Source organism: Schistocerca nitens, chromosome 8 (assembly GCF_023898315.1).
Source record: "Schistocerca nitens isolate TAMUIC-IGC-003100 chromosome 8, iqSchNite1.1, whole genome shotgun sequence".
Taxonomy (NCBI): domain Eukaryota; kingdom Metazoa; phylum Arthropoda; class Insecta; order Orthoptera; family Acrididae; genus Schistocerca; species Schistocerca nitens.
In genome coordinates, this window is record NC_064621.1 from 532,585,047 (window position 1) to 532,612,232 (window position 27,186).

The window sequence follows — 27,186 nt, forward strand, 5'->3', positions numbered from 1 at the left end:
TGACTATGGGAGTTTGGTTTACAGTTTGGCGGCATCCTCAGTGTTGCGTTTACTTGACCCAGTGCACCACTGTGGCATTCGCCTAGCAACAGGAGGTTTTAGAACGAGTCCGGTGGAGGCCGGAGTCCCTCCATTGCGGATCTGACATGCACACATCTGTAGTTCTCCTGAGCATCCGAATTACAGCCTCCTTTTCCCACCTGCGACAGTTCATGTCCAGCATCGGTGGCCCAGGTCGTGGCTCACGATTGCACTTCATGTGCGATCCCTTCTCTCCGAACTGGAGTCCTTCCCTTTACTACCTATACTCGAGGTCCATTCACGTACACCTCCATGGTGTACACCTCGGCCGAAGCCTTTGCATGGCCCTAAGGACTCCGTTAACCCCCCGCTCACCGCTGTCACTTCCTCTCGATTCTTGACGTGTTCCGGGGCTCTGAAGTTGTTTACACCAACAGCTCAGTGGCTGCTGGTAATATTGGCTTCACCTATGTCCACAGAGGCCATAATAAACAGCATTCCTTGCCCGCTGGCTGCAGTGTATTCATTGCAGAGCTTGTGGCCATATCTCGTGCACTTCGGTACATCCGTTCCTGTTCTGGTGTGTCGTTTCTTTTCTGTTCTGACTCCCTGAACAGCTTAAAAGCTGTCGACCAGTGCTACCCTTGCCATCCTTCGGTAGTGAACATCCAGGAGTCATCTCTGCCCTGGAACAGTCCAGTCGTTCAGTGGTGTTTGTGTGGACCCTAGGATACATCGGAATACCAGGCAACGAACTTGCTGACAAGCTGGCAAAACAGACTATGTGGAAACTGCTCCTGGCGATGGGCATCTCTGAAACTGACCTGCGTTCTGTCTTACACTACAAGGTTTTTCGGCTTTGGGAGACAGAGTGGCAAACAGTATGCACAACAAACTGTGTGTTATTAAGGAGACTGTGAATGTGTGAAAGTCTTCTGTGCAGGCTTCTCGCAGGGAATCAGTTGTCCTTTGTCGGCTCCTTATTGGCCATACGTGGCTTACACATGGTTACCTCCTCCGTCGTGACGACCCATCTCAGTGTCTCTGTGGTTCCCAAATGACAGTTGTCCACCTCTTGCTGGACTGCCCACTTTTAGCCGCTCTGCGATGGACCTTCAACTTTCTCAGCACCCTACCATCAGTGTTGGGCGAGAATGACTCAATAGCAGCTTTAGTTTTACGTTTTATTCAGAGTGGCTGGCTTCTCCTTTTTAATCTCATGGTCAGTCAGCCATGTTAGTCTGCTTTCTTGTTTTTAGTCTCTTCTCCCTGTTTCTTGCATGTGTCTGTGACTTTCGTGACCTGTTTAGCCCATTGTAGTATTTGTTATCCTTCTGTCATTCTTCTGGTTCTTCCTTTCTCATGTTATTGTGCCATACATCTTCTTTGTTTTCTTCTTACCCTTGGGTAATTGTTCTACTGGGAACAAGGGACCAATGACCTTGCATTGTGGTCCCTCTCCCTCCTCCTCTTCAGCACACCAACCAACCAACCAACCAACCAACCAACCAAGTGCTAAGGAGACTCAGAAGGATGTGGGTTGCAGTACGTACTTGGAGATGAAGAAGCTTGTACAGGATAGAGCAGCATAGCGAGCATCAAACCAGTCTCTGGACTGAAGACAACAACAACAACAACAACAATGACGTCAGACATGGAGTGACGAAATATATTTCTTGGTAGACAGTCCAAATGGGAATATGGTAGAAGTTAACAGATAGTCTGTTGGTTCAGTGTTCTTATGTTCTGTAACATTTTAATACTTCATAATAAGGATATTAAATTCTGAGAGCTAGGCACCACCTTTCATTTATTTTCAGGCGAGGGGTTGACTGTCTTTATTATTTTGTAAATTAGTGTTCATGTAATATAATATATATATATATATATATATATATATATATATATATATAATGTTTAACTGTCCCATTCATCCTAAACATGATGTTCTTTAGCATTCAAGAGAATTCATAGATGACAAAAAGTAGAAATATTCTGTGAAGTTGTTTTGTTGGTATCTGCTTTAGCATGAATAAGACAACAGGACCTCTGTACTGAAGTGAATAATATAAAAAGACCTGTAAGGTAATGAAATGTTTGTTTTTATTAATATTGGTTTCTGCTCTTTATGATGATAATTGTTTATGGTTAAAGTGTTCAGGACCTTCAATGGAACCAACTATTTTCTCCAACAATATTCTGCTTTCTGAACATATAACACCAAGGCTACAACAGATCAGGAAAGGAGACATTGTTATATCAAGATCGCCAACAAATCCAAGACAGCATATTTGTAAAAGAGTAACTGGCCTTCCTGGGGACAGGAAGCTGATGGGATTTTCATGTAAAGTGGTATGTTTCATAGTCATGCATTTTTTAATATTTTGTTGCAGAATCCTTCACTTTGTTTTAATAGATTCATTCAGATAAAACTGCAAGTACCTTGCTTTCCTATCAATTATTTTGTAAGTGTGTTGTCATTATTGTCAAGTTTTATTCTCTGCTGTAGGTTCTTAGAAACTTATGTCTACTGTGATGATTAAAATAGACAGTGGAAGTCATCAGTTACTTGAAATGTGGAACATGTAAGGGGGAACAGGGAACATGTTGTCTCTCTGCACTAATGTTTAAGTGTGACAGGACATAAATGGAAAATATGATAGACCAGTGCAAGCAGTGCTACATCCAAGTAAATTATTTGTTAAAAATTAAGTGTCTTGTTCTGCAGTTCACAATTTTTTTCAGTAGATGTAGAAATAACTGCATTACTTTCTTAATTTAGTAGTGGGGAGGCATTTACTGATAAATGATTTCTGTTTACAGATAAAAGCTTGCCATAACAATAAAGTGTAACTTGTACATTTGAATGTATTCACTTCTTTCAGCTTTTGTAATGACTCTGCATTGTTAGACGCACAGAAGAGAGACTGGCCTTCAGTCCTATTGCACAAGTGTATGCAATGCTTTAGACAAGATATTGAATTTTACTTTGAGAATACTGAGGCTGACAACAGAGTGGCAAGTGAGTGGGGGAGAGATTGGGGGAGGAACAGAAATTGTGAGTTAATGCAGAAATGAGGGCTGGATTAACAATGACAAATGACAGACAGTTTGTGTAGATAATGTTTACAGGATGCCAGGTGAGATCTGAGCAGGATGGAGTATTTGGTTGTGTCACAGGTGATAAACAGAATGAAAATAATGTGTGTGTTTATTGTAGTTTCAGTTTACAATGGGACCCTTGAAGAAAGAATGAAGTTTCACCAAGTACCAGTCTGATGGGTAACAGGGGTGAATGTCCAAAATATTTGACAGAAACAATTATATTTCTGGGGCAAAAGTGGAACAATAGAGAAAGACAGAGACAGTAGTAGTGGAAAGACGCCTGTTCATTAATGTTGGTCGGCTCTGCAGTCCTTGTAGAATCTTGGGCTGCTTTCCCCAGCCTCCATCCATTGCTTTCCTTCTCCAATTCCTGATTCCCATTGCTCTGAGATCATCTTCCATATCTTCAAGACACCTTTTCCGGGTCTTCCTCTTCTTCTCCTCTCAGACTTTCCTGTAGGCACTTCTGTAACATTCCAAGTACCCGGCATTTTCTGTCAATGACCAGCACTTCTTGTTCCTCCTCCCTTCATCTTCTCTACAATATTAATCTGTCCAAAGAGTGTCTGTACTTCTGTGTTCCTCCTTATTCTTTAGCTTCCTTCCAATCTTGTTGCCCCAAATATCTTTCTCAAAATCTTCCTTTCCCATCTTAATATCCAGCCTTCTTTCATTATAGGCATCACAGACTTCTTATCCATTGATTGCTGTAGGTCTTAAAATATATTTTGATCTTTTTATTCTTGCTAACATCTCTTGGCTTGAATATATTTTGCAAAAAATAATAGCATCCATTTCTACTTCGCATCCTTCTTGAACTTCTACAGCTGTCCTGTTGTCTTCTGGTATTATTGACCCTAGGTATTTAAACGCTTCCACTCTTTGATATTATTTCCCTTTTATTTTTCATGAAGTCTCTGCTCCATCCCTACCAGGATCTATCATCATCATATAGATTGTTTTGCCTATATTTGCTTTCAGTACTGATTTCCATGCCACTCCTCCTAATTCAGCATAATTATCGTTCAGAACTGTGACATGGCTTGCAGTTAATGCTACATCATCAGTGCACAGCACCACCTGAATGTGCTGGTTGGATATTGTTCCTTCTGGGTTTTCGACATTTGCCAAATTATCTTCTCTTAGTACTAAGTTTAAAAGTAGCACAGAGACCACGTCACTCTGCTGGAGACCCCTTCATACATGAAACTGTCGTGAGAACTCTAAATCTATCAAACTGTTGCTTTCATTGTCGTTTCTGTCAGCCTCACTAATTTTAGTAGGATTCCAGAATATATCAAGCTTTTTAGAATGTTATCCCTTTCTAAACTTTTATATGCTTGTCTAAAATCAATGTATAACTAATGCAGTTGCTTGTCATGTTCATAAAATTTCTCTAGCACTTGCCTCATTAAAAATATCTGGTACAGTGTAGGCGTGTTTCTCCTAAATCCTGCCTAATAATCTCCCAGCATCTTAGTCAAGAGACTAAAATCTTTCCAAACAATTTACATGTTGTTTGCAAGACAGTAATCCAACAGTAATTGCTTATTGGTTTCTAGTACAATGAGCAGATTATTCCCCCACTCAGATCCTTAGATATCTCTTCCTTTATCCATATTTCTTTCATTAATTCATTAACAGCTATCTCCATTGTGTTTGACCCAAGATTTTAATAATTCACCCTCTATGCTGTCTTCTGCTGCTGTTTGAGTATTGTTTTAGTTTTCAATTGTAGTCCTCACTTCCTCTAAGAGCGGTGGTTCAATTTTCTGCTCCTCTGCTTCTAATTCTAATTCTAATTCCAGTTCCTCCTCTTCCTCATTCAAGGCTTCCTCTGTTTACCTCCCCCCTTTCCATCTAGTAACTCAGTAAAATGCTTTTTCCATCTTTCCAAAGCTTAGCTTTAATCTCCAGTTTGATTTCCATCTTTATCTTTATAGAAGACTGCTCTCGGTAGGAATCCTCTCTTCAGCTCACTAGATCTTTCATAGAACTTTCGTATCTTACTATTTTCCCTTGTTTTGTCCAACTCCTCTATCTTCCTTCTTTCATACTACCTTTTCTTCATGCTGCATAACTTACTTAGTTCTTTTACTCTTCTCCCTATACTCAGTATGCAGCTCTTGTTTCCTTTTTCAGCATTCTTTCTCACTTTTTTCCTCTCTTGCATTACCAATGAACACTTTCTGTTGTACCATTTGGAGGTTAGTAAGAACTTACGTCATATGAGGGAGATAAGTGATATGTATAAATTTAAAAAAAAAAAATTATGTATACAATCTTTTAATTGTGTTGATTACAATAACGTAGTATGTTACAATTGATTACTAGTTTCAGTTGCTAAACAACCATCTGTGGATCTGTGAAAGTACCAGAAATGGAAAATTGCATTTGGTTAAAAAGACTTTTACAATCTTGAGGAACATATATTATTTCCTAGTAATGTTCATTACGTAGCAGAAGCATACCACGTGTGCTAGAGACTCTGTGTCTACGTTGAGTGTAGGCTAGAATGCCATCGTGTGTTAGTTTATCTCAGAACTATGCAAATAAATGGAAAATACCTACCAGGTAAACATGAACAATTAAAAATTTTACTATATATATATTTTTAAATAGGTGTTAGAACACAAATATAATCAATAAAAATATTCCATGCCCACTAATGACCCAAGTTTTCCATGTGTTCTTGGTTGCACCAACAAAGTTATAGAATGCAATTCTGAACCTATGAAAACAACTGAAAACTTTCTTTTGCTAAAAACAATGCATTAGACTGAGTTATAACATAAATTAATTTTAAAGGAGAAGAACATGAAAAATTTAAAATCCCCCATCTGCATAGCTCAGAAAAGCTGGTGGTGGTGGGGAGGAACCAGATGGCATGGGTTGTGAAGCAACCATTGAAATCGTGCATGTTTCTGGCAACAGTTTGGTAGTGGCCATTCATTCTCATTGACAGCTGATTGGTTGTCATACCAGTGTAAAACGCTGTGCAGTGGTTGCAGCAGAGCTGGGATATAACATGCCCGGCTTCTGATGGGAAAGTATAAGCCTGTGGCAAAAGTGGAATGTGAAGTGCTGGGTGGGTAGATTGGGCAGGTCTTGCATCTGGGTCTCCCACAAGGTTATGATCCCAGTGGCAGGGGATTGGGGATGGGAGTGACATAGGGATAGATTAGGATGCTGTGGAGATTGGGTGGATGGCAGAACACCACTTTGGGAGGGGATTGAAGTATCTTGGGTAGGATGTCCCTCATTTCAAGGTGTGATGATAGATAATTAAAGCCCTGGTTCAGACATTCCAGTCCCGGGTTGTATTGGGTGACAAGGGGCCCTTCTTTGTGGATGGTTCTTGGGATGGATGCGAGGATCAGGTTGTGTGTGTGTGTGTGTGTGTGTGTGTGTGTGTGTGTGTGTAGGGGGGGGGGGATATGGTATGGGAGTGGGAGATCTGTTTCTGCATTCAGTCTGGAGGGTATTGCCTGTCTGCGAAGGCCTTTTGAGGCCTTCAGCATACTGGAAGAGGAAGTTCTCATCACTGCAGATGCATCTGCCATGGGTGGCCAGACTGTAAGGAGGAATTTTTTGGTGTGGAAGGGGTGGTAGATGTCAAAGTGCAGGTACTGTTGGTGACTGGTGAATTTGATGTGGACAGAGATGTGGATGGAGCCATCTGAGAGGGGGATTTTGACATCTAGGAAGGTGGCATGATGGGTCAGGTGAAGTGGATGGAAGAGAAGCAGATTGTGGAGGAATGAGGATAAGTTATCCTGGCCTTGGATCCAGTTTATAAAGATATCATCAATAAACCTGAACCAGACCAGGGGTTTGGGAAACTAGGAATGTTTCCTGTAGCTGACCCATGAAGAGTTTGGCATAGGAGGGTGTACGGCAGGTGCTCATGGGTGTGCCACAAATTTGTATGTATACTTTCACTTCAAAGATGAAGTAGTTGTGGGTTAGGTGTCAAAGTACCTCCACCCAATTTGTGTCAGCTAGTTATTTGCTGCCCACCCTAGTCTGTGAAATCATGTGCCCAGCCATCTGCCTCCTGTCCCCTCTACCTGTATGCCTAGCTAGCCTACAGACAGATCCCCACTCTCCCACAAGCCACTAGACACTTCCTCCCAAACCCCTCCCTGCCTCCCATCTTTCTCCGTCCCTCACCCCACCCCACTTCACCCAGTACACTCACCATGAGCCAGGAAAGAGCTGGAAGTTGACTGAGCACAATCTAGGGGGATGGGTGTATGCATGTGTGTGAGTGTGTGTATGTTTGTGTGCGTGTTTCTCCCACAAGCTTGAAAAAGGAATTTCATTCCGAAAGCTGGAAAAGCTCTGTACCTTTCAGTGAGTCATCTCCTTTATTCCTAAAAAATTCTTAATGAACAAAAGCGATCTTGAACATAAACATTATGTAGAAAATTTTACTGATATTTTAAAATGAGAACAACAGAAACACACAGTAAATGGAAATGAAAGATAACCATAGATACAAATCATTCCAAAATTATAATATCAGTGAAACAAAACTAACATCATTGACTGCAAACATAAAGCATCAATGTGAATAAACTGTCAATCTAGCTGTCAAAAGTATTTCACAGGAAAAAATTCTGCACAAATAGGCGTTACGTGACATAACAGTCTAGCGACAGACAGTTGACAGTTTATTCACTGATTCAATATGAACATCTATTTGAACTAAACATAAGTATACACGTAAACTGACCTTTATGTAAAACTTTTATAGATGTAAGTGCTCACCAACTGTAACATGTACTGGTTTACTTGAGAACAGCACTATAAATGAAACAAGCTTGTAGCAAGGAAGAAACGCTATTAATTGAACTATTTGTGGCTTGCCTGGAATAATTCATCACAAAATGTTGCATTATTAGGTATTCTATGCTGCGGTCCTGCAGTATTTGTTTTGCTTCTTTTAAGTTTTTGTAATGTGCAGCAGAATGTCCTGCAAATATCAACAACTTTCTTAAGAATGTCTCAGTTTCTTTTCACTTGTGAGAGTGGATTTATTTTTTATTATTATTAAAATTCACACAGTTTTGTCCAGGAAACAGAAAATAATGAAGATGCAGATTGCCTTGCGCACTGATTTTCTCTGAAGAGTGTAGAGGTTTGTGCTTGTACTCTTCAGGTTCTTTGTACAAACATATCCCACATTACACTTGTCGCTGAATTTGAAATTCCTTTATCTATTGTTTAACTGTCACCAGAGTGAAGAACCTTATAGAAATATAAAAGTGTGTCATAATGTTACAGTATAATCACCGAAGTTCAGTAATTATAAGTTACAGATTTGAAACATATTATTAACTGCTGTCCTGCCCCGGCTTTGCCCGAGTAATGCTAAATATCTATGGTCAGACAGTTTGTCTGGCATAGCAGTAATAGATTATATACACAAACCTTCCTCATGAATCAATTCTGTCTGTTAGTGATAACCGTATCAAAATCCCTATAGTAGTTCCTGAGATTAACCTTCGTATACTGACAGAAAAACGCTATGGTGCCCTTTAATTCTTCATAGCTCAGCCTATTTACATGAAATAGTCATAAATTACTGGCACAAACCTTCCTATTGAACCAGTCTATTAATTATTGAAAAGCATTTCCAAATCCCTACAGTAATTCCAGTGATTATCCTTCACACAAAAAACAGGAAATTGGAGTGAGTAGACTTTAAATTACATATGCAAATGGCCTCTTTTGCTGTAAAAAGAGTTGTTTCATCATACTTCCTCAGCTTCTTTTGCACAGTGGTTTTTCTTCAGGAATGTTTGTGAATTAGTTGTGTCTAAATCAGGTATTCACTTGTTTTGCTTCTTGTTTCTTTATGTAGCTCTGTCCTTCATGCTTGAACTCCTTTTCTTTGGATCCACTGTACATTTGTAAGCTTCCTTTGTTATTCACATCATCATTGTCTTTTAGTATAACAATGAAAAATGCCAGGTGTTGTAGCAGTTCTGCCTGCTTTTATTTATTTCTTTGTTTGTTGCTCTCGATGTCGATGTACTGCATTGCTATACTGGCTGAAAAATGGGGTGTGGAAGTCAAACACAGACTACTTTAAATGATGTAGCCGACAGATGCGCATTTGTGTTTCAGTCTTTTACTTTCACTTTTCACAACCCCCCTATACTACACAATCATATGCAGCCAGTGCAATATTGTTCAACGTTCCATAAGCCTCATTAATAGTCTGCAGGCGAACATCCACATACTGCTATATCTACATCTACATGGATACTCTGAATATCACATTTAAGTCCCTGGCAGAGGGTTCATTGAACCACCTTCACAATTCTCTATTATTCCAATCTCGTATAGCGCGCGGAAAGAATGAACACCTATATCTTTCCAGACGAGCTCTGATTTCCCTTATTTTATCGTGGTGATCGTTCCGCCCTATGTAGGTTGATGTCAACAAAACATTTTCGCATTCAGAGGAGAAAGTTGGTGATTGGAATTTTGTGAGAAGATTTCGTCGCAACGAAAAACACTTTTCTTTTTATGATTTCCAGCCCAAATCCTGTATCATTTCTGTGACACTCTCTCCCATATTTCGCAATAATACAAAATGTGCTGCCTTTCTTTGAACTTTTTCGATGTACTCCGTCAGTCCTATCTAGTAAGGATCCCACACCGCGCAGCAGTATTCTAAAAGAGGACAGACAAGTGTAGTGTAGGCAGTCTCCTTAGTAGGTGTGTTACATTTTCTAAGTGTCCTGCCAATAAAACGCAGCCTTTGGTTAGCTTTCCCCACAACATTTTCTGTGCGTTCTCTCCAATTTAAGTTGTCCATAATTGTAATATCTAGGTATTTAGTTGCTACAGTAGTTTACTGTTGTACATCTATGAGCAGTAAAAGCCTAACCACACAGTTCAGTCTTTCGATGAAATTGAACAGACTCTGTCATTGCTTTAACACAAATCCTATTGGTGTAACCCTTATTTCACTTTTAAGTTGATGCATTGTTGTCGTTCTAACCAACACAGGTTCCTTGTCTGAAACTCGGCCGTGGACTGACTGAGTCGTGATCGAAACCTGGGCCCTTATATATCCTCACAATAATAGGTGCTGAAACTACACATTGTTCAAAGTTAAATTTACAGAAATTACAATTAAAACCTAACTCATTAAATTAACTGAATACATCTAAATTTGCGTCTTTTTAACAGTTTCTTCTACTACAAAACTTAGGCCGAATTTTTTGTTTAAATCATGAAATTAACAAATATAGTTATGCAAACAATACTTTTGACAAAGCTGTTAATTACGGCTAGTTTTGCTAACATGTTTTCGAATAGAGCCAAATAGATAACTTTTAAATTTTACTAGCATCTCGTCTTCCCAATGTTTATAATTAGTGCAGAATTTATAATTGTTTATATGTCAACAATAGAATTTAAGTTAAGAAACAATTAATGATTTTGCCCTACAACAAAAGGTACTAACTAGGAATAGTCAAAATAAATTAGAAAATCAATTACATACATAAAACTAAGCAAAAAAATAAGACATGGTGTAAAATCCTATAAAACTGAGGGCCAACCTTTCTCTTTTATGGAAATGCCGATTATATTAATGTATGTTAATGGCAATTAGTTAAAATAAAAAAATTAAGTAGGCAGATGGCAAAACAAGAGGGGAAGTAAAATTACCCCAGCTTGCTCCATCACATCATGAAATAAAACTAGTGATATGAGTAAAGACAACCCATCCAGGCGGCCCAGTGCTTGGGACAGAGGACTGATGTTCTAGAGGAGCAAGGTGGTGAGCTAATAGAGCAAATAGAATACTGGAGTGTCATTATGAAGAGTGGCATCCAAATCTCCACCTGGCCATCCTGACTGATTCTGCAACTTTCCAAAATCAATTACAGCAATTGTCAGGATAGTCATTTTGAAAAGGACACAACCAATGTCCATATTTTTTCCCTAGTCCAGATTTTACTCTGCATCTGGTAATCTTGTGACCAAGGGGATGTGAAACTCTAGTCTTTTGTCCTTTCTTCAAAAGTAGTGCAGTTCAGATACCTTCTTGCTCTTACCAATTTAAATTTTCTGCATTCTTGTCATGTGAATACCAGGATGATACATTTAGACAAGGCTGAGGCTGATTTCTCTCTCTCTCTCTCTAAGAAAAAAAAGAGAGAACTGGTTTGCTATTCACATGTCACCCATTCTTCACCTCCTTTTAAAACATCTCTTCCTGTGTTACAAGAAGAGAGAAACCTATCAAATATCAGACAATTTTGTGTTTGGTTTACACATGTATTTGTTGCAGCCAAAGTAATTTTTGAACAGTACTAAATTTGGTATTATTGTTGAAGATATTTTTCTAGCAAGCTCATTATGAAGATGTATTTCCTTTGCTGTAGGTTCCACCAGGCCATGTATGGTTAGAAGGAGACAACCGTAATAATTCCACAGACTCCAGGAACTATGGACCTGTTCCTTATGGACTCATTAGAGGCCGTGCAGTTTGTAAAGTGTGGCCACCCAGTGAAATTTGCATGTTGACAAATAGAGGCAAGTGTGAACTATCAGAATAATATGGACCTTTTATGACACCTGAAGAGCAAAAGTGACCTAATTTAAAAAGAAAAACTGCAATAAAAAGAATCTTACTTTTTGTAATAATGTGCTATCTGACCACAACCATATTTGGACCAAAGCTGTATTTATTGACATGTATTCTGATGACAGTGTAAAGAAGCAGGTCACATCTTGCCTATTCAGGACATTAGACATTTGTACTGTTTTAATAAAACTCTTTCCTAGTAGTGTATCTATTCATATATTCTTCTTGTACCTACTATTGTAACCAAAGACTGATGAAATAATATGTTATTCATTATTAACATTTTCTTTTCATGTCCAGGATCTGATGAAAGTGTTGGGAATATAAGTTTTTATGTTGATGAATTACAGTTTTTTCTCTGGGGAAAGTTTTCTTCAAATAGTATTGGTGTGTTGTCACAAATTGAGAAATCCACGTGTTACTCGTAACTAATACTTATGTATCCTGTGATAGTAATGTCATCTCCCTCACTATCACCTCTCCTCCCCCACCCCCAAAATTCCACCCCCCCCCCCCTCTCTCTCTCTCTGTGTGTGTGTGTGTGTGTGTGTGTGTGTGTGTGTGTGTGTGTGTCGAGGAAAATCTGCAGCTCAATATATAAGGAAAACAGACAAACAATACAGAGGCCAAACGTGCGGCGGCAGCAAAAAGCGTCAAAACCGAATTTTATAAAGTAAATACGTCACAGTTCTGAACTGTGCAAATAGATGTTCGTCCTGGAAATTCGACGTTCCAGATGAACAGACATTTTAAAAATACGCAATAGTAAAACCGAAGATAGGAACGAATTTAAAAGAACTAGTAAATTATGTTAATTCGGTGCAAGCTTTTCGCGAAGCAGCAGTGTACAAGAAAATAAGATTGAATACGAAATTTAATCGCATCCTGTCAAAGCAATCTACAAGTTCAAGGTAATGACACAGACACTGCAAATCAATATGTGATTCATAGATAAACAAAATAGACAGAAAAATAGAGGAACTGTCTGACAGGGTTAGTGCCGTATTCATTGGCGCTAACAAATGTTCCATGTTGGAATGGATGACGAACAGTTAAATAGGTTAAAGGGGCCCATCCATCAAATTTTTAGCAGATTTCCTTGTGGATTTACAGGCGTGATCAAATTTCCAGCAAGCCTCGAGCAGGCTTCCTGGACATTAAGTGATTAAGCATGAGATGATGTTAAGGCGAAGCTGCCGAAGTGCTTAAGGTAAGGTTCCTTGAGGCGCGGCCGCCATAACACCTGTACTCTACACCGTGAGGCTTGCGATCAGTTTGTATGTTTTCATTTCAAGCTTCGCAGTTTCCTGTCGCGCATGCGCACTGCGTGTCGTCCGCGTAAGCTCAGGCTCTCATGGCTGATGACTTCACAGTCCGCGTAAACTTCCTGATCTTGTTTTTTCGCGTAATTTAATTCACTTTCTATTATGAGTAGGCAGTTTTGGAAAGATTTTTTGATTGCTTATATGTCCATGCCTTGTTTGTGGAAAGTTAGGTCCCCAGACTACAACAACAGAGTCAAGAAAAACCAGTGCTATGCTATATTGGCAAATATGTGTCGCGAATTCGAACCGACAGCAGACAGAGCTTTCGTACAAAGGAAGATAAATTCGTTTCGTACAACATTTCGTAAGGAACACAGAAAAGTAACTGAAAGCAAAATGTGTGCTACCGGAACAGCTGACGTACACAAGCCAACTTTGTGGTACTATGACATATTGTTACCGACAGTTCTGCAAGGTTCCCCACGGTCCATCCAGTCAACACTGGAAGAAGTCGAGTTGGCACAAGATGACATTAGTAATTTCGAAGATAGTGAAGCAGATGCAGAGGTAGGTGATACAGATTTATAAATTGCAATGAAGCACCACACACATACCGACAGTTTACTGTGTGTAATTATTTTGGTCAGGAATGATGAAACAGCTATTTGTCGAGTTTAATTTGTTCGGAAAGCAGTATGTAAAATTCTGCCTTGCATGCTCATATTTTATCGTAGCAAACTGGGTTACGATCTTAAAGATACTTTTTAAGTGGTATCTAAAGGTAATACATAATCGGTATTAGAAATGACATTTTAACACTGAGTTATTTAAAAATATCGGTACGCTTTGTTTAAAATAAAATACGTAAGTCATCTTATATCGAATAATGCCACGGAGAGAGGGAAACGCGAATTACTCGCATGTACGGATCCATGGAATGCGCATACCAAATAAACATATCGCTCGGTGCGCTTAACTTGGTAGTGGCCTTTCGCAGCACCCTTACGGGGTGAAACGTTTACGTGATAACGAATACTTAATTGTACGTGTTCCGTAATGATCCTATAGACCCATATAAAATGACGTCACTTCCATCCGGAAGTGAGGCTTTAGGTAGCGCCCGCAATGGGTAAGGAATTGTGATGAAGGAATTTTCGGTATAGAAAAGAATCCCGACCGCGTAACGCGGTTTTCATGACACACTGTAAGTGTAAGGCGTAGTTTACTAGAGATACTAAGTACGCCACGTAACTAAGCGGCGATCCAGTAGCATCGAATACTGCCAAACGAGTGTGACTGCTGGTGAAGGCTTGTCAATGCTTACCAGTCCTTGCCACATTTCCTTGTCAGATTTCCATGAATCTAGCATTTATCAGCAGTGATTACGCGCGGTACTAGCGTGCTTCCCATACCATGTGTCGCCCTTTTTATGTCAATTTAACAAAGTTTCGGCACAAAAAGTCCAAAAGATCATTACCATGTAGCTAGTATTTACATAGGAATTTCCGTTCTCACTTAGGAGAATGAACTTAGAGACATGAACAAGCTCACACAACAGCTTAAGAGGCGTATAGGGGTGATACATTTGAAATATGCGCCATTTCCTACAAGTTGTGAACTAGCTGTTGGAGATGAAGGCCTTGTGTCAGTGAGGATTGGCAGGAGGTGAAAGACACCTTGCTATGGATCATGGAATAAACTATCCATCTGTGACATTCCTTCTCCTGGTCGCAAAGAAAGAATGAACTACTCCTCAACGATCTTCATTTTGGACATAGCACCATTATCTATGCATTCTACTCCCTCAAGAGGGCCCACCTCTTTGTAGTGCCTGTGGCATTCAATACTCATTTTATTATGGTATATCATACTGTAATGGAGTGCATTTCATATTATGACAGGAGGGCAGTTGTAAATTGAAATGATTGTGTTATAACATTCAAGATTTTGTCTAGTGTCTATGAGTCCAGCATGAGCTTTTATTATGTAGGATGTCCCCAGTGTGCCATTTTTAGTCCATTAATCAGCTAACCACATTTTTCTGCTATACTATTGTAGATCTATCATTGTTTCATTTCTCTTTTTTATCAGACAGTTCAGAATTAACAATAGATTTCACACAGAGTGACATGGATGTGTGTGCACACATTGTTTCTGGGGAAATGGTGTATTATAATTTTATGGTCTATCTTTCTTATTTCCACTGACTGAAATTAAGTGTGAGGTTTACACACATAGTTGTTGTGTGCCTAAACAAATGTGTTATCAAATAATTGTTACTGAATTGCATATTTTACAACAGTCAGTACCTTTGGATCTATGCTTCATGTTCGTGGCAGGTAATCTCTCGTTGACACGCTCCAGATCAGTAAATTATGGCTGCATGTATTATGAATTGCACACACAGTTGTAACAGCTATTTTAGCTATTTGTGAGCAGGGTTGTATTGGCTTCGTATACAAGCAAAACTTAGAAACTACCATTCTGAATACCTTTTTCTCATCATGATTTGCTCTCTATAGTCTGTAGTTGAATACTCTTTCTTTGCAGCAAAATAGGCAGTGCTTTGAAAAACTTAATCAAATAGGAAGGTAAAGGAATTATCATCACCATGTAAAAGTATATCTTCTGGCAGGCCAAGTTTTGAACTTGGTGTCTGATTTTATAGGACCTTCCTATTTTGCATCTCGATGTATGCAAATAGTTAATTGCTCTCTGATGCTGCCTAGTATGCCCATGTAATTGTGGAATTCTGAAGCACATGCTTCCCATAAATTTGCACTGAAGCCTCTGAAGTTGTATGGGATCCTGGTAGTTCTTCATTATACTCTTACATTCTTTATCAGTCTGCAACATCTTTAACAAAGAATGGATTATTTATCCATGCATGGTGCTTCATTAATGAGACGGAACTGTTAAACCACTTAAATTTGCAGTGTGGAGTGTATCTGTCTATTTAGTTGATCAATAAATTGTATGTAATACGGTTTCTGCGATCATGTACATCATGAATTAATTATGATTCGGACTTGATAGTTACGAATAACTGTGATACGTTCCTTTTACCTCCCCCCCCCCCCCCCCCCCCTCTCTCTCTCTCTCTCTCTCTCTCTCTCTCTCTCTCTCTCTCTCTCTCTCTCTCTCTCTCTCTCTCCCCCTCTCTCCCCCCCCTTTGTGTTTTCTTCACTTGTCAGATCTACATGCTGGCCAAAAAAGTTTCTTCTTTTAATACAATGTTCTTCATACATTGACAGATAACTCCCATCAGATATGTATAACACAACCATATTAAATCACCCAGCATCATCTTCAGATCAAAGTAATTGTGTCAACAACTTACCTTGTCTTCTCAGAACCACATATCTGAGTTGACGAGATGGGTTGCTGATGCAACAACTTACATCTGCAGATGATCCTTAGTTATCAAAACATGGAATCTAATTAAGTGTGCAACTGAGATGAACAATAAATGAGATTTATCTTAAATATCAATACAGTTGCTGACTCCCAAGAGATGAATACGTCAACTACAGTCAATGCAGATGTCTTGTCTCATTATACTGCAGAATGTGAATACATTTTGACAGATCGAACATGATAGAATGAATGTCAGGATGACAGTTTAAAAACTTCGTTTGTTAGCTTTTACGATGTCACTATTGTTATGAGCACCATTCTTCCATGGCTGCGACATTAAAGAACAGGTGGCCCATAACACGTGGTGATGTTAAACTTGTCATCTCATGTTGAGGAAACAAAACTTGACTGTTAATTTAAAAAATATTAAATATCATGATCATATTTCATCATTTAGAAGGACAGAGACTGTAACATAATTTTCCCTAAAATGATGGGTAACACAAGTGGTCTCGTTGTATCATTTTCAGGTTTTAGCACAATCATCCACTTTGGTTTATACAAATGAAATTATTGAGACTGAACAAGTCCAGTTAATCAGTAGTTGGTGATCAGTACAATAAAGAAGAGTGAGGGGAAGAGCAGTGTTCCAGTGATACAGCTCTCTTTTAGAATTTGTAAGATAAGAGACTGGAAAATTAGCCCACTTTGCTGAGAGCACATCTGTGAAAAATACACTGTGTATAGCTAATGGCAAAAATAAAAAAATGACTGTGAAGCAAAAAGCTTTCATTCTGAAGGACAGAGAAAAGAAACTTGTGCGTCGGTACTCTTTCATGTTCAAGGGTGTGTTGGTGGGACTATCACAAGTGATTACATACCAGATTTATTTACTCTTATGTCTTTTCTTTTGATTCAGTATCATATTCAAATGAAAAATCAACACCTGAAAAGTAGAATTCATTACCTACAGACATCATAAAAAAATCTGGCTCAAACTTGGCTATTGCGAATTTTGGTACTCAATACAGAGGCAGTAGAGACAAGCAAGAATCTACATTTGCCAAAAACTCAATGATTTATAGTTTGTTCTGACAATAATGGATCACATATTACAATATGTTCTCTCTTATTGTATATTTAACTGTTGTTGTTGTTCTGGTCTTCAGTCCAGAGACTAGTTTGATGCAGATCTCCCTGCTACTCTGAAATTTGAACTGTTCTAACATCATACTTAGATGCTTAAAGAAGCTCTGGTGTCATCCCCAACACAAGCTGTGATGTCTTCTCTTTACCTTGTCACAAATCCAAACATGCTTATCTTTATCCTTTTATACTGGTTTCAAGTAGACTAACATTTACTAAACTACTACTAATAATTCATGTGTAAAAACTTTCATTCCTAGCAAAGTAGTGGTGTCCAGTTACTGACAAAATGTCAAAACTAAAGTGTGCACAAACACTGTGAGTCATCCATTAAATGAAATAGCTTTTACGAAGCTAATGTTTTCACAAAATGTCTCTTCCAACCTAAAGTGTCTGTGTGAACACTATTTTATGGTTACTATAATGCTATAAATAGTAGTGTTATTTTTAGATTTGTAACATTGGCAGTGGCCAGAGACATAACATACAGCTCTGGCTACAGGCCCTAGCTGCCTGGCCCCAAACATTGTGTACACAGGACAAGGGTGGGAGACGGACACTGTGGTTCGCTGTGGTGCCAGGAAAGGGGGAGGGGTGTGTCTGAACTGCTCCCTCCAATAGACCTGCCTGAGCTGGCCCTAAAGCTATGTTATGGTGAGGGGTGAAGTGGGGAAATGGAGACAGCTTGGTCACATCACTGTGACTGCAGCTTTGCGGGCCGGTGGTGTGGAGAGAGTAAGGGCCACCTGACATGGGCACCCTGGCACTGGATGAAGGGATTGGGGAAAGGAAAAAATGGTCGGCACTGTGGATTGTAGAAGGGTACGCTGAGGGGAGTGGTGAGAAAAGGGTAGTGGTGAGGCTTAGCCCTGCTGTCATCAGCTCAGAGTAACATATTTTCTCTGCAACGGAGCAGGGGAAACTGGGCCTGATTACCTCTGATCTCAGTTACTCATACTGTATCAAGTCATGTGACACTCACATGATACAACATGGAAAACATGCACCGAATAAAGTCATATCATAAAATTTCTGGTTGGGCCGGGCCCCTCTGGCCCTTAAGAACAAACTGCCCCAATGTGCTTTATATGTACAGAAAGAACAACCAGGCAGTTCTAAACCTTTATGAAAAATATGAATGTAAAGAGCATGTAGAGTTCAGTGTGGAAATAGAAAGCACATCCATCAGCTTAGTAGACATTAATATTAGCATCAACAAAGGAACTCACCAATGTGAAATATACTGGAAAGACACACAAACAAGCTCCTACATTCTAACTACCTCAATGCACCATGCCTCCCACAAGCACACTGCTTGTCATTTCATGATCACTGCTTGATGTCACTTCCAGTGTCCACTCTTGACATTTAGCAGGACTACACAACATCAAAACAACAACTATAGATGAGTGTTATGAGCCCTCATTTTAACAATATTCATACCAAAAAAAAACTAAGAAACTAGAGCTAAAACAAGTGCCAGAGAAATATGTTGTACTAGTCAGTGACTACCTGTACCATACAGACAGTAGGCAAGTTTCTACTGACAAACTCAGTCCACAATGATCAAAAGTGAAACCTATAAGATCAGTTGAAAAGAGTTGGATTCATAGTATATAAGAAAAATTGTAGATCAATGTGCACCAGATTTAAAGAACACCACAAAAGCTGGAATCTGTGGAAAACAGACTCCTCCTCCATGCTACATTGTCTCGAATCCATCCCCCTCATCTCCGTCAGTAATGTTGTAGGAAAGTTCTGGTATAAAGTAAATATTTTTGGATTGGAGGAGACCACTCACTGAAAAAAAGGCACATATAAAAAGAAAGAAAACTTGCTAGCTTTTGGAGACCCACACACATAGTGATTAGTTAGCTACATGTTCTGTGGGTCATTTTGCACAATAGTTTGTAATGGTATGGAATGAGTCTTTTGCATTTAGATTGCAAATTAATTTGTACATACGGTTACATTCTGAACATTTCTAAGTTGGTCTCTCTCTCTCTCTCTCTCTATCTCTCTCTCTCTCTCTCTCTCTCTCTCTCTCGCCCCCCCCTCCCCCCACTGCACTCCTGGTTTGCACTGGTTTTGAGCACAAATGTGGCTGAACAGAATTGTTTTAGGAGCTCCAAAATGTGTTTCTTATAATTTAAATTCTCTTCAATATGGGTCCTTCAGAATTTTGAAGGTACCACCCTATTTATTATTTCTTCACCAGGTGTTATACGTATCATTGTTGTAGTATCTCTAGATGTGCTGAACTGAATATGTTGTGTCTTTTTAAAATTGAGTGTGTGAGCATTTGCAGAAAACCAGCCCATGATACTTTGAAGAACTTTGTGTGTGTGCTTGCGTTGATTGCAATACTAGTGTCATCTGCAAAAAGAACTAATTCTGCTTGTATGTTAGGTGGAAGAGCATTTACGTATATACGGAACAGTAGTGGACCTAAGATTGAAACACTGGTAACCCTACACGTGATCTCTCCTAAGTCAGAATTATGTCCCTAGAATGTATTCTTGAATTACTAAGTACAACTTTCTGCATTCTTTTGTTTAGATGGTATTGATACTACTGCTACTAAGGTGAAACACTAGTCTAGATTACATTGTCTAATCAAAAATTTTGGAGAATGATGTCAGCAATGAATCAGGTTGGTAATTATTGACATCTCTCTTATCACCTTTCTTAAAGAGGTGTTTAACAATGGCATATGTCAGTCTCCCTGGAAAAACGTGATGCATTACATATTTAAGATAAGATTAGGCTTATTACATGGGAACAAATTTTTAGTAACACTGTAAAAACCAGATGAGCTTTTATTTTTGAGAGAATGTGTAATTTTCATAATTTCAGAAGGAGAAATTGGTGATACATTCATATGCATTTTATGAAAGTTACATGTTCAACATACTGCTGTGATTTTGCTCTTGAACTGTATGTCCCTGTGCTTTCTACTATATTTAAGAAATGATTAATAAATGCATTTGCTACCTGTGATTCATCATTTATAGTCTTTCCTCTCAGTTTAATAGCGATGTTATCTTGTTCCATGGCTGGTTATCCTGTCTCTCGTTTCACTACATTCCTTATAGCCTTAAGATTGTTGGGAGTACTGATTTATGACATTATGTGCATATTGCTTGAGTTTTTCATATCTTTTCTTTGTAATTTTGAGTAGTTTTTGTAGTGTGCAACTACTGCAAGATCCCTACTTGTTCTTGCCAAAAGATAGATTTCCCTTTTCATTTCACTAGATACCTCTAGTGACCCATGGTTTTTTACATGGCTGTTTAGTTTCCCTTCTGATTAACATATGCAGACAGCTGTTTTCAAATAATGATATGAATTTATCGTGCAATAGATTAATTTTTTTTGTTAGCATTTGATTCTTTATAAATTACACCCAGTGTCATCTCCTGTAAACTATTTCTAAAACATTTGTCCTGGAGCCATTAATTATACTGATTTCCACTGAGGAGTATTATTACTGTAAGTTGCTATGTTATTTATCCTAACTAATTACGCATCATGATCAGAAAGAGCATTTGTTATTGGGTAAACAGTTATTTTCTTGCTTTTGAGCTGCATAAAAAGAAAACATTATCAGTTGGGGTCCTACTGTCTTCATACACCTGTATTGGAAATTTAATTACTGAGATCAAATTGTAGGATCCAAATAAGGTCCAAGATCATATGTTGAAGTCACCACAGACTATCAACTGCTTGCTGCTATCTGACAGCACAGCAATGAATCCAGATTACTCATAAATAGTTCAAAATTTCCCATTGGGGATCTGTATACAGTTACATAGACAGTTACAATTAAAAGTGAACTATTTTTCAGTATTAACTCACAACCATGTGCTTCTATGTGCTGATCACTACAAAATGTTTTTGGACTTGTGTTCTGTCTTAATATATGTAGCAATGCCTCCTTCTTCCATGTTATACCTTCAATTGTAAGTTGCAGTAGTGTAATTTTTTATATGTAACTTATCTAACCCTGTGGTTATGTGGTGCTCAGGCAGGCACAGGATGTGTCTCTTTCCAGAACTATCTAAATTTTGCAAATAGCCAAGAAGCTCTCCTATCTTATTATTCAATCCTCTAATATTTTGATGAGATAATTGAACCTTACTTTCTATGCATTATTAAGCATTTTGTGGGGCACTGTTATTTTCACTTTTTCCAAAACAAGGTGCTTGAATCCTGATTATAACATAAAATAGGTGCCCTTCTGTGTGCAGTAACCACAGGGATCTTGCTATGCATGGTGGTACCCGCACCCCCACCCCCACATATTATCTGGAAGAAGCTCAGAGAATCTGGCTTTCCCTCTCCTATTCAGGTCTAGGCCAGGTCTAATGGATATTCCCATTTTCCAATTGTAGCAGCTGGCACTGCACTGATATGAGATTTTGTTTCAGTCAGCAGCAGCTTGCTCAACTCAGTTTTCATTCAGCTCACTGCAGTGTTTACTCAGAGCTGGTCATGGTGCTGCAGCACCTCCACAAAACTCAGTTTTGCATATGTAGTTGCTACACCTGTTTCATTCAGATCACCCCTAATGCTGTAAATACTGTTCGTAGCCAGGCCGTTCCCTGCTCCACCAGCTATAATCACGTGAACCTCTTTGCCAAAACCTTTCCACAAATTCCCTATGTCCTCTGTCACCTATCTATGGCTATTAGTTGGCTTCACAATTCTTGTGACAGGTTACCCCGTCCATAATTTGTTCCGTATCATCTGGCCTATACAGCTCATTACAACTACCTGCCCTACATTGGGTTTGTTTGCTAGAAGTCTGCTGCACCCTGTTGTGACTTACAGCTGGCTGAGGCTCTTCCCCTCTTACTTCAGGTAACAATCAAATTTATTTGATACTGTTACCTCAGATGTAGGTGAAGTTGAAGAGCTGTTCTCCTTCCGCCCATTGCTTGTTACCTTTATGCAGTTCCCAAGATCTTTTTCCCCTCTTCAACCTATCTAGTTCAAATTTCATGTGATCTAATTCAGCCTGAAGGACACAAATCTTTGCTTCCTGCTCAGCGATTCTCTTGTCTTTTTTTGCAAAGCTTACATTTCTGTGGGAGAGCCTCATTGAGTCCCCCTTCAGTTCCCCATACAGTCACCTCAGTGAAATTCCAACCCACAGTCTACACATTCCACTCCCTCTTTGACTATCCTACTCCAACATTCACACTTTTCACACATTGCAACAGAGTGAGGTGCATGAGCCTATGCCTCTATATGGTGGTGGCTGGGTGAACTGTTGTCTAGCTGGTATCATGTAAGGGAAAAGGCATTGTAATGTGTTCTCTCTGTGTATTTTACTTTAGCTCGTAAAAGGATTACACTGAAAGCAGGCAAGTTTCCTTTCTTTTTGTGTGCACCTATTGATGACTCAGCAGTTCTGCTATCTGTGAGGAATATTAGTGCCAACAATGATATCAACAGAAATTGTAAATGAGGCAGTATTACAATTTTGTGGGGTATGTGTGAAGACAGTAACTGGTGACAAATAGAAAAGTGTTGATAGTTTCAGAATTTGTAAATTTCGATGGTGTACCCACTTTTTAGGTGCAAACAGTAACCTTGCATAACAGCAAAGGCTTCACAGTTGTTAATATTTAACAATTTTGCTGTTACACCTGCTTGTACCCAGTTCTCACTTGCAACTCAGTAATTTGAGTCTCTGATCTCCATTTTGTGGTCAATTTAATTACAGATAGCCTTGCTGTTGAGGAGAGAGATTGTCTATGTTATGTCAAATAGTGTCACATGGCTGGTCTGCCATCAGATATTGTAGCAGCTGGCAATATGACAGCTGTGTGAGAGACACGGTATCAGTAAATTTGTTCCTGACAAGATAGTGGGTACCAAAAACATGAGATAATCCACACCTCAGACTGTTGGGCACTGTGATTTTTGCATGGCATTTGGTCAAGGGTCAACCAGAGCAAATAATTCTGAACCTCAGAATAGATTTCCAAGTGTGTACTCTAATATTTTCCATGTACAAGAATATTGAAGTTAATTATATATGTCTCATAGGTAAATTTCTGCATTCATTATGGTTTCAGAAAGCTTTTGCAATTAAAATGCGTCAGCTTCAACAAAGAATTTGGTGATGAATTTTCAAGGAGTATTATTAACTAATTAATTACTACCATTTTTCCAACATTTACCACGCTAAATTTGTAATTAGAATTAACTTTTTCAAAAAGCTGTCATAGCTACATTACAATGTGCTGCTGTCTGTTGGACTTGTGATCTGCATTTATTAGCATCGTGTACTTTCAAGCAATTTCAGAAATTCTCCACATTCTCCAAAAAAATCATTGACAAATACTTTTCAGGCATCCTCACTTCTTGAGGGAGAGGGGGGGGGGGGCATTATCAAGAGTTTAAGCAGTTCAAAGTAAGTATTATTTCACTATATTGTTTCCATTTGTACAATGTGTGCACTACTTTGCTTTGTGCTGCTGCAGGTGAAAGAGTCCATTTGACTTAACTGCTTCATTGTTGAGAATAAAAGTGCATCTTGTAAACATTCAGTCATTTCTGCTGCTATTTGAGCAGTAGTTACAGTATGTGGCCCAAATACTCACTCAGGGCATATGCTTGCAGGTAATGGCTAGGATGTACTTCTTTTCACATATTTTTCTCATTGCTCTCTGCATCATCATCATCAGTGTAACTTCACATAGCTTCCCAGAACTATCATGATGTAGTCAGTCTGTGAAGGCAGTTTAACATATTGCATGGGGCCGTCAACATGTTGAAGAATACTGTTGCCACTTGATACATGAATGTCAAATGATCAATTTAAGGGGGGGGGGGGGGGGTGTTGATTGGTATAAGGTACATTTAAAAGCAGAACAAACTGTTGGACAAAGTAACCCTTCAGATGTAGAAACACACACCAGCTCACATACATATGGCCATTTTCATCTGCAGGTTCTGAGGCCCAATTCAGGAGAGAGAGAGAGAGAAGGGGGGGGGGGGGGGGGAGAAGGGCTTTTTTGTGTGTGTGTGTGTGTGTTATTAGAGTTAGGGTTCTCTTAATCTGGAGTATTTTGACATTTGAAAAATAGCTTAGTCTACTTCTGAATGTGCCTGTCTACCACTCAACACCTCCTCTATGTAGTGAGCAGCAAACTATCCTGATTCATATTATTGTTATCCATTCTGGATTTTCCATTGTTTGAAATGAATAATTTATGTAGATGTCAGTACTGACATTTCATAGCACTGTAATGAAATTGTCTTTCTTTTACAGGATGCCGCAAATGAGTCGGAGGCCACTGATTCTATGCGTGGAATTGCAGATAATGGTGTGGTATCTTCAGTGTGTGCTCCACCTGCCCTTTCTTTGCGCACTGTGCTACCTACGGTATGCACTAAGAGAATGTGGCGAGAATCAAAAAATGATAAGCTACAGAAGGTAGCATGCGAGCAGAAGTCATCACCCTTAATGGAAAACGATGAATTTTATCACTTTGGAATGAGCATTGCTCTTAAAATGCGTAAAATGTCCAATATGAATAATATGCAATGTATTATTGCAGAAAAACTTATCTCAGAGGTAATATTTCATGGACATATGCAGGATCTCACTTATGACACAGTTATTAAAATTCCTGGGAAACATGTAAATTGACATGGTATGCAACAATATGATGACTGAATTTGCAGTCGTGTACACCATGTTGTGAACACTTTGAAGAAACCTTTACACATGGAATTATATTTTAAATAAATATTTTATAACAATGTATTTCATGTTCTTACCTTTAAATAATCAGCGTCAAGCAATGAATATATTGCATGATAGGTCTTGGATACAGTCTGGCTAAAAGAATGAAGTAAAATATTATAAGGATATTTAAGATCTTTGTAACTGCATATGGTAGCCAAAGTTTGAGTGTTGCTCTTAGTTCGTCATTATTATTTGCAACTTGGCTCTGCATGTTGACTTCTCAGAAAGAGATTGGAAATTTCCAGGGTACTGCCTATAAGAATCTTGCTCCTGAAGTTGGTAATTTCAGACGTTGTTAACTCAACAGATTTAACCAGCTATAAAATGGCTGTTGAATTTACTATCTCTGCCTGAATAAAACTCCTGTTGCCTTTTCTTGTGTTTACACATTGTTAGAATTACAGAAAACAAGTAGTTTTATTTACTGGCTGCATGTAACACTCTGGGGTCAGTTGAGCAATTCAGAGAAAGCTGACAAGAAGTGTGTCAATATGCTGCACAACTCTTGCCTAGGAGAACCTTACAGATGTGGAACTAGTCAATAACATTAGAGATAAGCAAATAAAATACCTCTTTACACTGTACTAAATACAACATTACTATACTGCTCAACACTATATGTGATTGTGACAGGTAAATGTAATCGATTACATTAGAAAGAAAGCCATTACTTAAAAGGCTGCTGCTTTGTCAGCTCTCAGTTTGTCATATAAGTAGGATGTTAGTAATCATCTATCACTTTTACCAAACACTAATGAGTTCCAAGCCTTTTTGATATATTTTTGCTTTTGACGTTGGTAATTGTCATAATTTCACTGTGTTCATTAATACATGTATCTCTAATGATACAGTAGAAAAGCTTCTATCTGTTTGTATATATGTAACTTAAAATATTTTTCTGTTTGGCTTGTTGTTTAAGGAAGCTGTCCGACATTATGTTCAGTATTAATTCAAAGGACTGTTCGTTTTTACTGCTGATAATGTAAGCACAGTTTTTCCACTTCATACTACTACTACGACGATGACGACCACCACCACTACCTGATTAGGGTATTTCTGAGTTCTCAAAGTTAACCTGTCCCTGAATGACTGTACTAAGGTTGTGCCTGCCAGCTGTTATATCCTTAAGACTATGCAATGTTATTCATTTTGGAGTGTGTGTGTGTGTGTGTGTGTGTGTGTGCGCGCGCGCGCGCGCACACACACACACACACACACACACACACACACACACACACACACACACACACACACACACACAGAGAGAGAGAGAGAGAGAGAGAGAGAGAGAGAGAGAGCAGATATTGTTCTCGCTCTCTGGATTATATTATGAAATGGTGGATTCTACTGAGTCGCTGCTAGCAATGTGTAGTGCAATTATGACATATGCAGTCGCAGTGTACACAATTCCAGAGTGCATTTTTAACACAGAAGACACTCGCTATAATTTTGTAACTCACTCCTCATAATGGTGAAGATGACATGCTGTAGAGCTAATCTCAATACACAGTATGATAAACAGTGTCAAGAGTGCAATGTGAAATGTAAGAAAAATAAAACTTAGTGATGATGGCACAGAAGTATTGAAACATGTTTGGGAATTACAAAACAAGACAGGATGTGTCTTGCATGTATGCTGGTGTTAAATCTGCAGGCCCAGAGAGATCACTACAAACAATACCATTATCATTGAGTGAACATGTGGTTTGCAGATTTGAACTTACCTCAGCTCTCTGATTCTTTGGTAACTGATAGAAAGCTGTCTAAATTATAGACTTTTTCTTTTCTTTCTTGACACTTCAGCCATATTTCTTAGCTAACCTAGTTTATTGTATCTCAATATCTTTGTAGTACTTACTTTTAATGTTCCACAGCTCATGGGAGTTCCTCCAATCTTCAAGAAATAATGTCAT

General features: G+C 38.8%; 1 protein-coding gene across 3 annotated transcripts in view; it reads left to right on the forward strand.

Moving 5' to 3' along the window:
* LOC126198928 (mitochondrial inner membrane protease subunit 1-like) overlaps positions 1-25,291 on the forward strand; it is a 53,545-nt gene extending 28,254 nt beyond the window's left edge. Inside the window, exons 2-4 of one of the 3 annotated variants that reach the window (XM_049935566.1) lie at positions 2,176-2,373; positions 11,538-11,688; positions 24,794-24,956. In XM_049935566.1, the coding sequence (XP_049791523.1) occupies positions 2,176-2,373; positions 11,538-11,688; positions 24,794-24,807 (363 nt within the window). In that variant the 3' untranslated portion in view covers positions 24,808-24,956. Of the gene's footprint in view, positions 1-2,175; positions 2,374-11,537; positions 11,943-13,071; positions 13,573-24,793 lie in introns of those variants that run through there. The other 2 variants (XM_049935565.1, XM_049935564.1) reach the window with 2 other exon arrangements.
* The last annotated feature ends 1,895 nt before the right edge of the window (positions 25,292-27,186 follow it).